At 37.0% G+C, this 12,180-nt stretch overlaps 1 protein-coding gene across 1 annotated transcript in view; it reads right to left on the bottom strand.

Annotated features, from left to right (window-relative positions):
• The window catches only part of si:dkey-112m2.1 (transmembrane protein 132C), a 141,871-nt gene extending 132,892 nt beyond the window's left edge, over positions 1-8,979 (bottom strand). The window contains exon 1 of the mRNA XM_058757385.1: positions 8,133-8,979. Within this exon, the coding sequence (XP_058613368.1) occupies positions 8,133-8,181 (49 nt within the window). The 5' untranslated portion in view covers positions 8,182-8,979. The remainder of the gene's footprint in view (positions 1-8,132) is intronic.
• Positions 8,980-12,180: the final 3,201 nt, after the last annotated feature.

Genomic DNA, 12,180 nt, shown 5'->3' with positions numbered 1-12,180 from the left:
GAAATGGCTTTTTTTCAAGCCCTCTCATATGCCTGGAATCTAGATCTCCTGTGAGTGTTCATCATTTTAAATATATTTGTCAGAAATATTATTTATTTTGTTGTGTATAAAACATTTTTAATAAGGGAAAAAATTGCTAAACAGCACCTGAGGTTAGCTTTATATAACTCCAGAAAATTACAGCTGGTAGTCAAATATCTATTATTGCAGAAACAAATGCCAGTGGAGAATACCAAGAAGTAAAGGATAACCGCTACTTGATTAACATAGATGCCAAAACCATAATTTATAAGCTTATTAGATGTTGCCATCACATTCATCTCTGTACATTAAGAGACTCATAACATGGATGGCCAATCTGCACTAGATGAAAATTTCATTTGATAAACTTACACTGAAGCAGATTAATCAGATGAGCATGTAAAAGTTGTTGAGAAATCAATGGTAATAGAAAGAGTAGTTATTGTGAATGACATGCTGAATGTCTCAATTCAAAACAACATCTTATAAAAAATGATAGCTTTTAGCTTTCCATTTATTCCAAATGAAATTTACTCTGTGTTTCTCCCTTGCAAAGGTAGTAAGATTGTAGGAAGCTTAGATACAGTTCAGCCTTTTTTCTGTGGCATGCTGAATGCTCTTCTTGTCAATGCTGAAATGTGTTTGCCTGTTGCTTTGAACAAGCAGAGCTGTTTTGAGACCCTTAAACAGAATATATCTCATCTTTCTTTCAATTGTGATTTTCAATAAGGTACAAGTCACAGCAAACGAGTGAAAGGAATTGCACAGGAGTCTGAGTAGTCAAGGAATTTTGTAGTTTCTCTTTTTCTTTCAGGACTAAAGCTTTTGACTTCAATGCAGGAAGAAACAAGCTAACTGTATAGCAAATAAGCCAAAAAGCCACTTCATAACACACAATCAAGGACAAGAGGCAATCACGCAAGGCAGGCTGTCCTCCACATCAGTTAGCATGCTCCTTCGGCAACAACAAAACACCCCGCCTTCCTCCTGAGGGGCCAAAGCACTGTGTTTATGGAGATTACATACAGTGGCAGAGAGAGCCCAATTACCTACAGCAAATGTACTGTGTGGAGCCAAAACCCACGGCAGCCCACAGCGAAACAAAGTGATTTTACAGCTCAATTTTAATCTACAGGCTTTGGCCTGGTCTCTGGTTCCCCATGTGGGCCTTTTAAAATCTGATTTATCTTTACGCTTTAAAGCAGACCAGTGTGCCATCAGCCCCAATGCTTAGTGATGCTTCTGAGGGTTCCCCAGTGATAGTGTAGGGTTTAATGAGGTGGTCTGAATACAGAGATGGTGCGCAATGGAAATACTGTGGTGGACATTTTCACAGGGTGGATGAAAAGTTTGCTGGATCAAACCTTAAAAGGCTTACGTGAGCCAGACTTGAAACCTTCCCTTCATAGCAATGTGAGAACTGGGGAAATAGTGAATAAATCAGTGTTTGCGAGTAGCTAACTAAAGGGAGCAAGGCTACTAACCTTGCTTACTCACTTAGTGTGACAGTAGCTGTTTTTGAATTAACTTAGCTTAATTAGCTTGTGCTCTCTTAAAACTCTTGCTTTGTTTTATTTGTTTTAGTACATCATTTTAATTGGAAAGTTTAAGTAAACGAACAGGTTTAAAAAGAAAAGTGTGTGTGTCTGTGTGTGTACTGAAAACATTGGCATATAAAGAACTGTTACTCTGAAATTGCTACTAAATGTTACAAACCAAATAATTACAAAGAAACAGCAAGTAGTTGAATTAAGCATGAAAATTTTAAGTAGAAAAACTGAAATAGTATTTTTTTTTTTTTTTTTTCATAAAAAGTACTCTAATAATCTTTTTTATTTTCTATATAAACTCGTATATGTGACCCTGGACCACAAAACCGGTCATAAGTAGCACAGGTATATTTGTCACAATAGCCAACAATACATTGTATGGGTCAAAATTATCTATTTTTCTTTTATGCCAAAAATCATTAAGATATTAAGTAAAGACCATGATCCATGAAGATATTTTGTAAATTTGCTACCATAAATATATGAAAATTTACCCTTATGACTGATTTTGTGGTCCATGGTCAAATATGTTTTCAAGTTTAATGCTGCCATCCAAATCCGAGTTTAATTCAAAACAGAAAAATACATGTTTTAAGAAAAATAAATACAGCTCTGATTAAATTATAAATTACAGTATATCATCTCATAGCTGTACATTTTAAATAACTTTAGACACTTTTGGTTTGAATTCCTTTACTTTACTTTGTGTAGAATGACTATAGTTCAACTATGAGAAGCCTGACAAGCTAAAGTTTTAAAGTAGTTTCCCAACACTGAAACAAATTTCTGGTCATTTTGGAGGGCTATTTCGGAGTAGGGATTGACTTTGAAAAAGGAACCATGGTACACTAACCAGGAGGAACCAGAGGGGAGCAGCTGGGAAAGGTAATTGCCTAGTTGGTGCCATTTGAGATGAGTATGGAGGGTGTTGCTTTATCTGTGGGCTGTAATATAAGAGGAGAAGGTGGAGGAAGCACAGAAGTAGAGAAGCAATTCGCTTCCATTTAGATTTAGGCTGCCTGAACCTAAGTGAACCCTGCTTACTGCTGTTAATTAAATCTGAGAGAGAGGTGAAGGGCAAAGAGGAGGGTCAGAGCAGGACGGTAGACGAGAGGAGGGGAAGCTAGTATGATCTTATCGAGGAGCACAGACCGTTATTTGGCAACGAATAATGTAAATGAAGCAGAGGTCAGCAAGTTTTCCCAACGAGCGCAGCCCTCCTGCTGGCATGAGTGTTAACTTTACTATGGAAGCAGCGGGAGAGAGAGGATAATGGTGTAAAGATAATTGCTGGACTGTACTTATCCATGTCAAATCATAAATTCAGAAGTCGAGCTGGAGTTTCAAAACAAGTGAGACTTTAAAAATGCAGAGTTGGTTAAACACACACACACTTTGAATAAAATTCACTATAATGTTAAGTGAAATGTATTTATTCCATATGGTGATCCTAATTAAAGTACATTTGAATAATATAACAAGCAAAATAAAATGTAAGAATGCCTAAAGTAGAATTGCCTAAAGCCTATATATTTTCATGCAGAGATTTTTTTCTGTGATTAACTTTGAGCATGCAGGATTCAGTGTGATGTATAATTATTTGTTATTATATTTCACAGATGTTGAAAAGAGTACTGTGATGATACACAATCTCAAATTAAAGGTGGTCTGGAAAAAAAAAAACCCTGAATCAAATAGCTCTGTACATCGAGCGTTTTATGAAATTTGAATGGATATAGAACTTGCATGAGAATTCAGCTGAAAGTGTCCAATATGCTTTGAAAACCTCCTGTTGCTATTACCATATGAAATGGACTGCAAAATTATCACCGTCGACAGCAACTGATGTCACTAAAAGGGTATAAACATTTTGTTCCTGAATTCAGTTTGCAGAAGATTATCCATTTTGGGGGTGAATGACTTCTAAAATATATCTGTGAGATCGTAGAGAGAAAAATCTCAATTCTACAGCTGAAAATGGAGAAGCTTTAGGCACAATTCATTTCCCCAAGGCAACGTTGCTGAAAATTGGCAACTGGCTTGACAGAACTTAGATGGTTTGAATTTTTCAGATTTTTTAAACATGTTAGTTTTACTATTATCTTTGCACTAGTCAGAATCAATATTTTTAACATCTGAGGCTAGACATATAATTGCTGAATAAGTTTAAAAGTGGTTTCTCCTTTTGAAATGTATCGTCTGATTGGAGAGATTTTTTGATAAGCCTCTTACTGAGGATGAGAACTGCCTTTAAAAAATATCTTTGCTTAATTCCCAAAAGAAAACTATATGCGTTTGCATCTAATCTAGCAAAACATTTCAAGCTATAATCTATTACAGGTGGATATGTATGTTGACTTCTCACTCTGCTCTTCTCTGAGTTCTTTATCTGTCTATCCATCTATTATCTATCATCTCCACGCACAACAAAAACCTTCAAACTTTAAGGCTTTGTCAAGCTAACATTAACCCCCCGCCTCCTCCCCCCCAAAAATTCTCTGAATTTCACTACATATTAATTCTACTTCTGTATATTCTGTACAGATAAATGACAAACACAACATCCAGTCAAATGTTTTTTTTTTACTGTGACTCATAGATATATTCTGTTTATTAATTTCAGAAACTGTTTTTATGCATTGATGAACAATCATTAAAAGTTCAGCATCGCCTGCGTGACTCTAACAGGAACCCTAAAGCGCTCCCTGATTGATTTACTCTCATGCTAAATTCTTTTCAATTATTATTATTTTTTAAGATGCATAATTCGGCGGCACAATTCACTCCCTTCATAATGCCTTTGCTTGAGGCTGTTAAAATTATGCACCCTCTGATTAAGGCTGCGGAGATGTTTGTCATCCCATCACAGCATGACGATCGCCAGGACCCTCACAGTGAAAGCAACAAGATACTTGGAAAAAGAAGCGAGAATCATGCAAGAAGAGAAAAAGAATGGAGCTGTCAGGGGGAGAAAGAGGTGTGATCTGATCCCTCACTCCTTCTGGCTGAGTTTGGAAAGAGAGTGAGATTGCGGGGAGTTGTTTGACTAATGCTCTGTTAGCTAATGTGTCCAGACCACCCACTGAGCAGCACCCGTCTGTCTGGCTCTGATGTTGTCTTGTAGTAGTGATGTGTGCTCAGTTGCATGAGCCCAGCACCCTCAGCCCTTATTCTGGGGAGGCGCGTGCGATACTCCCACTGCTAACAGCAAGCTGGTGGGAGTCTGCTCAGGCTTTCATGATAATGTATGCATTTTTCTGCTGCTTTACACAGCCAGATGCAAGTCGTTGTTTTTTTTGTTTTGTTTTTTTATTCGCATGAGAGTTTGGGAGGAAAGCAGATATTTTTTGCAAGGTTGCCACAAATGTTCTGCACAAATTGGAAGTTTGGACCAGATAAGCTCTGATGTAATATGATGCAACTGTAAATTCTGTTCACAAATGGCTGTTGTTGTATCTCCAGAGATTAGAATAGTAATGTCTTGTTTAGTGTCACAAGAAAAAAGTGAAATGGTTCACTATCAAACATTAAGGTGCACAGTTCTCTTCTGCAACCCCTGCTGAAACCTTGCTGCCTACCTAGGTGGTTTCCTTCTAATGCAGCATTCTAACTAAAATGGAACCTGATCAAATCCCTACAAATAGCTCTCCTACTTCAATATAGCGATGCATGCAGCACCGCTCACACAGAAGTCACTTTCTAAGCAAGCAGCTTTCTGTTAACCGAACTGAACACAAGCGAAATCTGTGCCGGGAAAATTTTTCACCCTTACATGAAACTCCTATGCAGATCCCTACTGACATAATTGGATTTCACACAGGAAATTTCACCAAGCAACAGTAAATGTGATAGCACCTTTATATACCTTTATGCATAATCAGCATTTCTTTCATTTTGTTTCGGTTGGAATTTTGTTCCATTTTTGGGTAGATTTTTTCACATAGCTTGCAGTGCATTGTTGGATTTCCTTCTTCATGAAGAATACATATATGTACACATATGCTACACATAGTTCCTCATATGATGCATCATATATATTATCTGCTGAGATGGAAATTCTATGGAGTCCCAGACATGACATGTGGTAAAAAAAGAAAAAATGTATACGGCCACAATTCGTTTCCATGACTTACTAATTCATCACTTCATTTTAAGTAAATCGTGAGCATGATTTACTAATTTGATACCTCATTTTAAGTCATTTGTGAGCACAACTGGGTTTATGAAATTGCGGACAGGAGTTCGCAGGAGTAAAACTTACTCACGATTTCACTAAAATGAGGTAACGAATTAGTAAATCGTGCTGACATAATAGTAAGTCGTGGAAACAAATTGTTAATTTGTGGCCACGATATAAATATTTTTTCCCACATGTCATGTCTGGCGCTCCGTACACTTCCATAATGCGTTACAACAAGTTTAGAGAAAAAAATTAATCCAAGATGGGGGTCAAAGCGAGATAAATGTCTATTGTAAATATACTTCATTAAGGTATAGTACGAGTAGTATGGTGTTCCGAATGCATGATACCTTAAACTGCTCACCAGTTACCATCTTATTTTGCTTGCAACACACACATACAGAAGAACGAAATGAGAGGTTGTCAAGACTATCAAGATTTTTCCCCAACAATATATCAACACAGACGTTCACAGCAATGATTATAATACTTCAGCTAATCGTTTTTGAGGTCTAAATCGCCATCCTTGAGATGAGGTTGTCAGATTGACACTTATTTATTTGGACCGTGTTCAACAAAACATCGTCCCTGCGTTTATTTTTATTGATGTCGAGCAGGAAGTGGCATACGGTTGCTGGCAGCCACCCTAAATTATGAGGGAGGTGATTACAGCCCCTCTCTCGCTCTCTTCATAGCTAAAGATCAGTGAGACAGAGAAAGACAGCTCTTGTAATCACTCTTAATAGTCTTGTTGTTTGTGTGAGTGTGCGTGGTAATGATGCTGGCACTTCAGCATGGGTTCACAGGGGACCCACTATTGTTTCATCGTCTCACTGCCTTTCAAATGGCACCACAACAGGTGCCTCTGTGAGGTTCCTAGTCGGTTAATGCATTAAATTAAGGCTATGGTCTTTTTTTAGCTTTCTGTATCATTGCTTAATCACACCAATGGATCTAAAGTGGACCAATCGGCTTTCTCGAGAATACATGTTTACTGCCTTGTCTCCATGTTATGATCCTCATAAAGTTTCTCATGATGGCTCAAAGTGCTGTTTGCTAAATTAATGATGTGAACCCTCTTGTTCTTTCGGCATCAATGTCTTGTTGTTTTATATACTTCTCTGTTTCATTGTGTGACCTGAACAAGACTGAGTGTCTAACCTAAAGTGCATTTGAGTGATGTTAGCATAGTGCCACGTTGATGTTAAGCCAGTTCAGCATGCCAAACAAATCAAACCTAAAACGCAGAGGGTATATGTCACGGGAAATTCATACTCAATAGAATTAGAGTGATTCATTCTCCAAGAAAAATGATTCACCCTTTTATTTTTGGAGCAAAGCAATGGTGATGTCCAAGGAAATTCATGTTCACTGAATGCAATAAATTATTTTTATGTGTGAGTATATGTGACATTTCCCTGCCCTTTTGACCTCAATCATCTCTTCTAGAGGAGTAATGGAGTTCTAAAAGGTTCAGGAGGTGTGAGTTCATCTAATTCTGTCAATCATGATGCAAGTGTATATAAACAGCTGCTTATATCAAGCACGGTGATTCGTCTGGCATCTCATCTACACTGATTTCCATTTATTTATAACTATCTTCATTAATAAGTAGTGCAGGAGAACATGCCAAGTCTGTCTACCTACATTATATTCAAAGATTATATGAACAGGTTAACGTGAAACAGTTTGAGGAGGAATCATTGGTTGACAGAACTTATTTAAAGAGATAGTTCACACAACAATTAAAATTGCTATCATTTACGCACGCTCATGTCATTTCACACCTGTATAAGATTCTTTCCTTTGTAGAACTCAAAAGAAGATATTTTGAAGAATGCTAACTTTCATTGTACAAATTTTTTTTTTTTAAATCTGAATATCTTCTGTGTTCTATTTAAGAAAAAAAAAAGCTGTACAGGTTTGGAAACAACATGAGGTGCTTAACTGCTTAAATCCAAAGAATATTTAATGACACGCTCTAATGTAAAACAAATGGATAGGTGCCAGATTACAAAGCATTTCTGAAGTGTTTTAGTGCAGCATATTCTTATTTTGTAAGCAGTGTCATTAATTTCCATCTCTCTTCTAGTTTAAAATCCATATGGTAGGCTAATTGTATATTCAGCACATTTAACCATGGCCATTCAGAGCCAACCTCCAATTGCTTTACAACCAGTCATCAATTACATGTCAAGAGCACCTCTTTCAATCTGTAATCATATTGATTCACACACCATGAAGTAGCACCATAATAACCACTATGTGATGAAGAACCGAGCCGGTGCATTTATTACCATATACATAAGAATTTAGCATAGAAAGTGAAAGATCTAGCATGCGGGTCTTCACCTGTTACTGATGCGCTCTGATAGACTCACCTCTGCAAAGCATGAACAATATGAGCCCAGCTGGGCTGAGACGCAGCATCTTTAGTTCCTCTGAAGTTGGTCGGGGATGGAGAAGGGAACGGGTCGGTGTTTTTCCCCCGACAAGTCTTCCTTAAGGTCTACAGGACGATAAACGCAGCCTTCATCCCTTTATAAGCGAGAAACAGAGTAGCGGTTAGATGTTTCCCCCTCTAAGCACCTCAAAATGAGTGTCTCCCGCGGCGCAGTTACTAAACGTTGTCATCTTGACAGCCACGGTCTGTTTCGTGGGTTTGATATGTCTTCTGAAGTGTCTGACAAGCACCTCAAACATTAAAAATATAGAAGTGCCATTCCATAAAAAGTCACAGATTTGTAGTTCCGCGCCACAAGTGTTTGTTATTAAAAGCAGTCTGGTGGTCGTGGATGTGTGATCCGTCTAAATAAGCCTCAGTTCGCACAGCTGTGTGCAGAATCTCAGAGGAAAGTTGAACATCGCTTGTGAGGCTCGGCAACGCTTCATAATGATCTCAAATCCACCGTAATTCCAGAAGGCGCGAGGGGTTACAAATAAAGTGACTTTTAATAGACAATATCTGTGATTAAGAAACAATTAGGAGCGTTTATGTAAATAAGTAGCTACTCACTTACAGAAAAGAAAAAAAAAAAAAAAGACGATTAAAACGGCAATATATACCCCGGGCTTCCACAGTTATTAATACACTTTAAGAAATTAAACTGTAGTCCAGCCGTCGGTGTGTATCACCCGTCACAGTTTTGACGCCGAAAAACAAGCCATAAACTTCAACTATGTGACGAAAGAAGTAACAAAAATCATTTGTACTATGAAAATGCTCCTTTCTCTCATCCATAAAGTCCACAGTGAATATCCCTCGTGCTTTCGTCTGCTCTTTGGATTCCGCAGCGACAAGCACAGTGAGTCATGATACTCTCTCTCTCTCTCTCTCTCTCTCTCTCTCTGACTGCCAAATGCTGCTAAACTGGGAGGGCGGTGTAAGAATTTCAGTTTAAGCTTCAAAGTACTTTATTTGCATGATTGTTTAACATGCAATATTGTTAAAGCATCAATATACACAAGAGGCAGAAAAATCGAAAAAGCTAAAATAATGACAATATATAACCTACAACAAAATAAGATGCAAGAGCCCACCCCTCTAGAATTGATTTGAATAGTTTGCTACCTATGTGTACTTGTATATGCATGCACCGCAAACAAGGATTTGTGCTTGTAAAACATGTTCACCCGTTGTAAATGTGTTTATTGGTCATCGGCAGCATAGATTAATCGATCAATCTGTCTAAAACCTGCGGAACGAAGGTGCATTTATGCTAAAGATGAAAGGTATTATAAGTATATGTTACAAATGGTTCTATCCCACTGTAGTGAGTTATTATAGTTATATTATAATAAGAGTGATGATGCATGTTTTAATGTAGGCTAGTTATTGAGTGATTGGACTTTGTACTGCATATACCTCAACAAGCGCGACAGTGCCCTCTAGTGGTATAAATCATGTCCTTGAGATTTTCCCATGCCATTGATGGCATGCTGGTATAAAGAGTGCTGCAAACGGTACAGTATATGCTAGTATAGAATACGTGTTAAATGGATGTAAATTGGAATATTTGCAAGGTTCACACCCACATTACCTCAATCATTACTATACTTGTTTTTTTAGGTGTCAATAGTGGCAAACGCCGCATAGATCCGCTGTGGTTTTGCAAAGGCTATAACAAAATTAATAGTCTTTGTCACTCAACTCGTTTCTCATCGCTGTTCGAGATTTTTAATAATGTTATGTTTCCCCCAGGGAAAGACTGAAAGGGTGGAAACAAAACAAGTTCTGTGTCTGTACAAAGCTCATGATTATTTAATGAGGTAAACATTGGGGCAGATTGTGATTGGTTGGTTGTCCTTTGCTAAAGAACTCACTTTGCCTCAGATCACAAAATGCGTTAAGATGGCATTGAAAACATTTTTGAAAGTATTGTTTGTAAAGATGTATCCAGATATTCCCAACATAAAACTTCAAGAATTGCCATTGACTTTCTTATACATTTCTGGCACCTGTTTCTATTCTAAAATTTGATTTTGATGAAATACAGATCGATTAGAGGATGGAAACCAAAAAGTTTCTGCGTTTGTACAAAGCTCATGAATGTCAAATGAGGTAAACATTGAAGCAGTTTGTGATTTGTTATGTTTTGATAAAGAACAGGCTGTAACATTCCCTAGCACTAAATGTGTTAAAATGTCATTAAACCTTTTTTTTTTTTTTTTTTTTTATTTGTTTGCAAAGAAGGCGTATCCAATATTACGAACATAAAATGACCATGGATTTTCGTATGCATTTTTGGCACCCTGTAGTTCCTATCCTAAAATTCACAACTGATGAAAATTCAAATCAGTTACAGATAAAATGTGCTGAAATCATTCTCATTTTGAAACCGAGCCCATCAAACACAGTTTTCTTCCTGCAGGTTGGAGGTTTAATGCGGCCCACTGTGGGGGTCTGGCTTTAACCTTGTACTTACTCACTCCACGCTGAATAGAGATATTGACAGCAAGAGTAGCTGATGACTCCCCTACTGCTCAAGTCAGCAATTACTGTCAGTTCACAGAGGGAAGATGAGTGTTGATTTGGGAAGAAAGAGGCATTTAAGAAGATCCACATGCACAGGCATCCAATTAGCAAACACATGAATTGCTTTGCCAAATTCTGGGCAGGGTATTGAAAGTTTTCCAACCACGCTTACAAAGAGGCTTTTGTAATTAGCTGCAGAGAGACACCTGTAATAAACAGTGAAGTAGATAACACACCAAACCACTAACACAAACAGAATGTACTACTTTTGCAAAGAAATTAAGTGAATGTTGACCCCGTTCACACTCTCTCCATTTGCACTCAGTGCCCTATCTTCCCTGTCATTTCAGTGTATTCACCAGGTTGATTGCCGTGACCCGTCTCTTGCTGCTAATGTCAGGTGATTAACATTTATCAGTCTCTGGGCAAGACCTTTCTCCTGAGGAGACGTTTCAAACGGCCTGCTCTTTTCTAGCATCTTCTGACAACGTTTCTCTCATTACCAGTTTCAGCATATATGTCAGTGATGGTTTAGCCTGTGATACCTGCTGTAATTTATTATTCAAATAGACAGCTGAATGTTTCTTTTCTGCCCTATTAGGAGCTTCACGCAGCTCATACAGTTTTATGGGAGCAGTTGCTATGAAAACACATTTGGTGCTGTTTACGTTATTCATACATGTTCCTGTTTTTTGCGAGTGATGTGTTTGTACATGGTATTTAAAAGTCAGTTCTTAATGTATAAATTCAAGTGAAGTCGCATCCTTCTTTTTTCTTTATTCCTTTTTTCGAATTGAATATTGTTACACAACCATTCAATAGATTTTTTGATGTGTTTGAAGTAAGTTTCTTATTTTCACCAAGGTTGCATTTGTTAGGTCTAAAATACAGTTAAGCATTATGGAAACATTATAGCAATTTAAAATTACTCTTTTGTATTTTAATATATTTCAATGAGTCATTTATTCCTGTGATGGAATTTTGAGCATCCATTACTCCAGGCTTCACAAATCATTTTAATATTGTGGAAACCCTGATACATTTTTTTTTTCTCAGAATTCTTTGATATTGATATATATTATTTTTTGAAAGGAATAAACAGCATTTATTTGAAATACAGATTTTTTTTCTTTCAGTTTTGATCAATTTAATGCATCCTTGCTGAATAAAAGAATTATTTTCTTTAAAAAGAATAATACAAATCTTGACCAAACCTTTCACATTGACATGTTTTAAACATGTTTGTACAACAATATTTTTACTTGTTATTTTATTTGTTATTTTGAAAAACTTTTTGAATACCTGTGAGGTCAAAGAATAATGGACTAATTTCTAACAAAATCACATGCATTACTGAAGAAAAAGAAAGAAGTTAAAGAATGAAGCAAGCAATTAACATTAACAATTAACAAGTGCAACACTATTTTAGTTTATTTCTGCTTGTCATTTGCATT

Source organism: Onychostoma macrolepis, chromosome 21 (genome assembly GCF_012432095.1).
Source record: "Onychostoma macrolepis isolate SWU-2019 chromosome 21, ASM1243209v1, whole genome shotgun sequence".
NCBI lineage: Eukaryota > Metazoa > Chordata > Actinopteri > Cypriniformes > Cyprinidae > Onychostoma > Onychostoma macrolepis.
The sequence above is the reverse complement of the archived record's forward strand: the minus strand, read 5'-3'. Positions and strand labels throughout refer to the sequence as shown.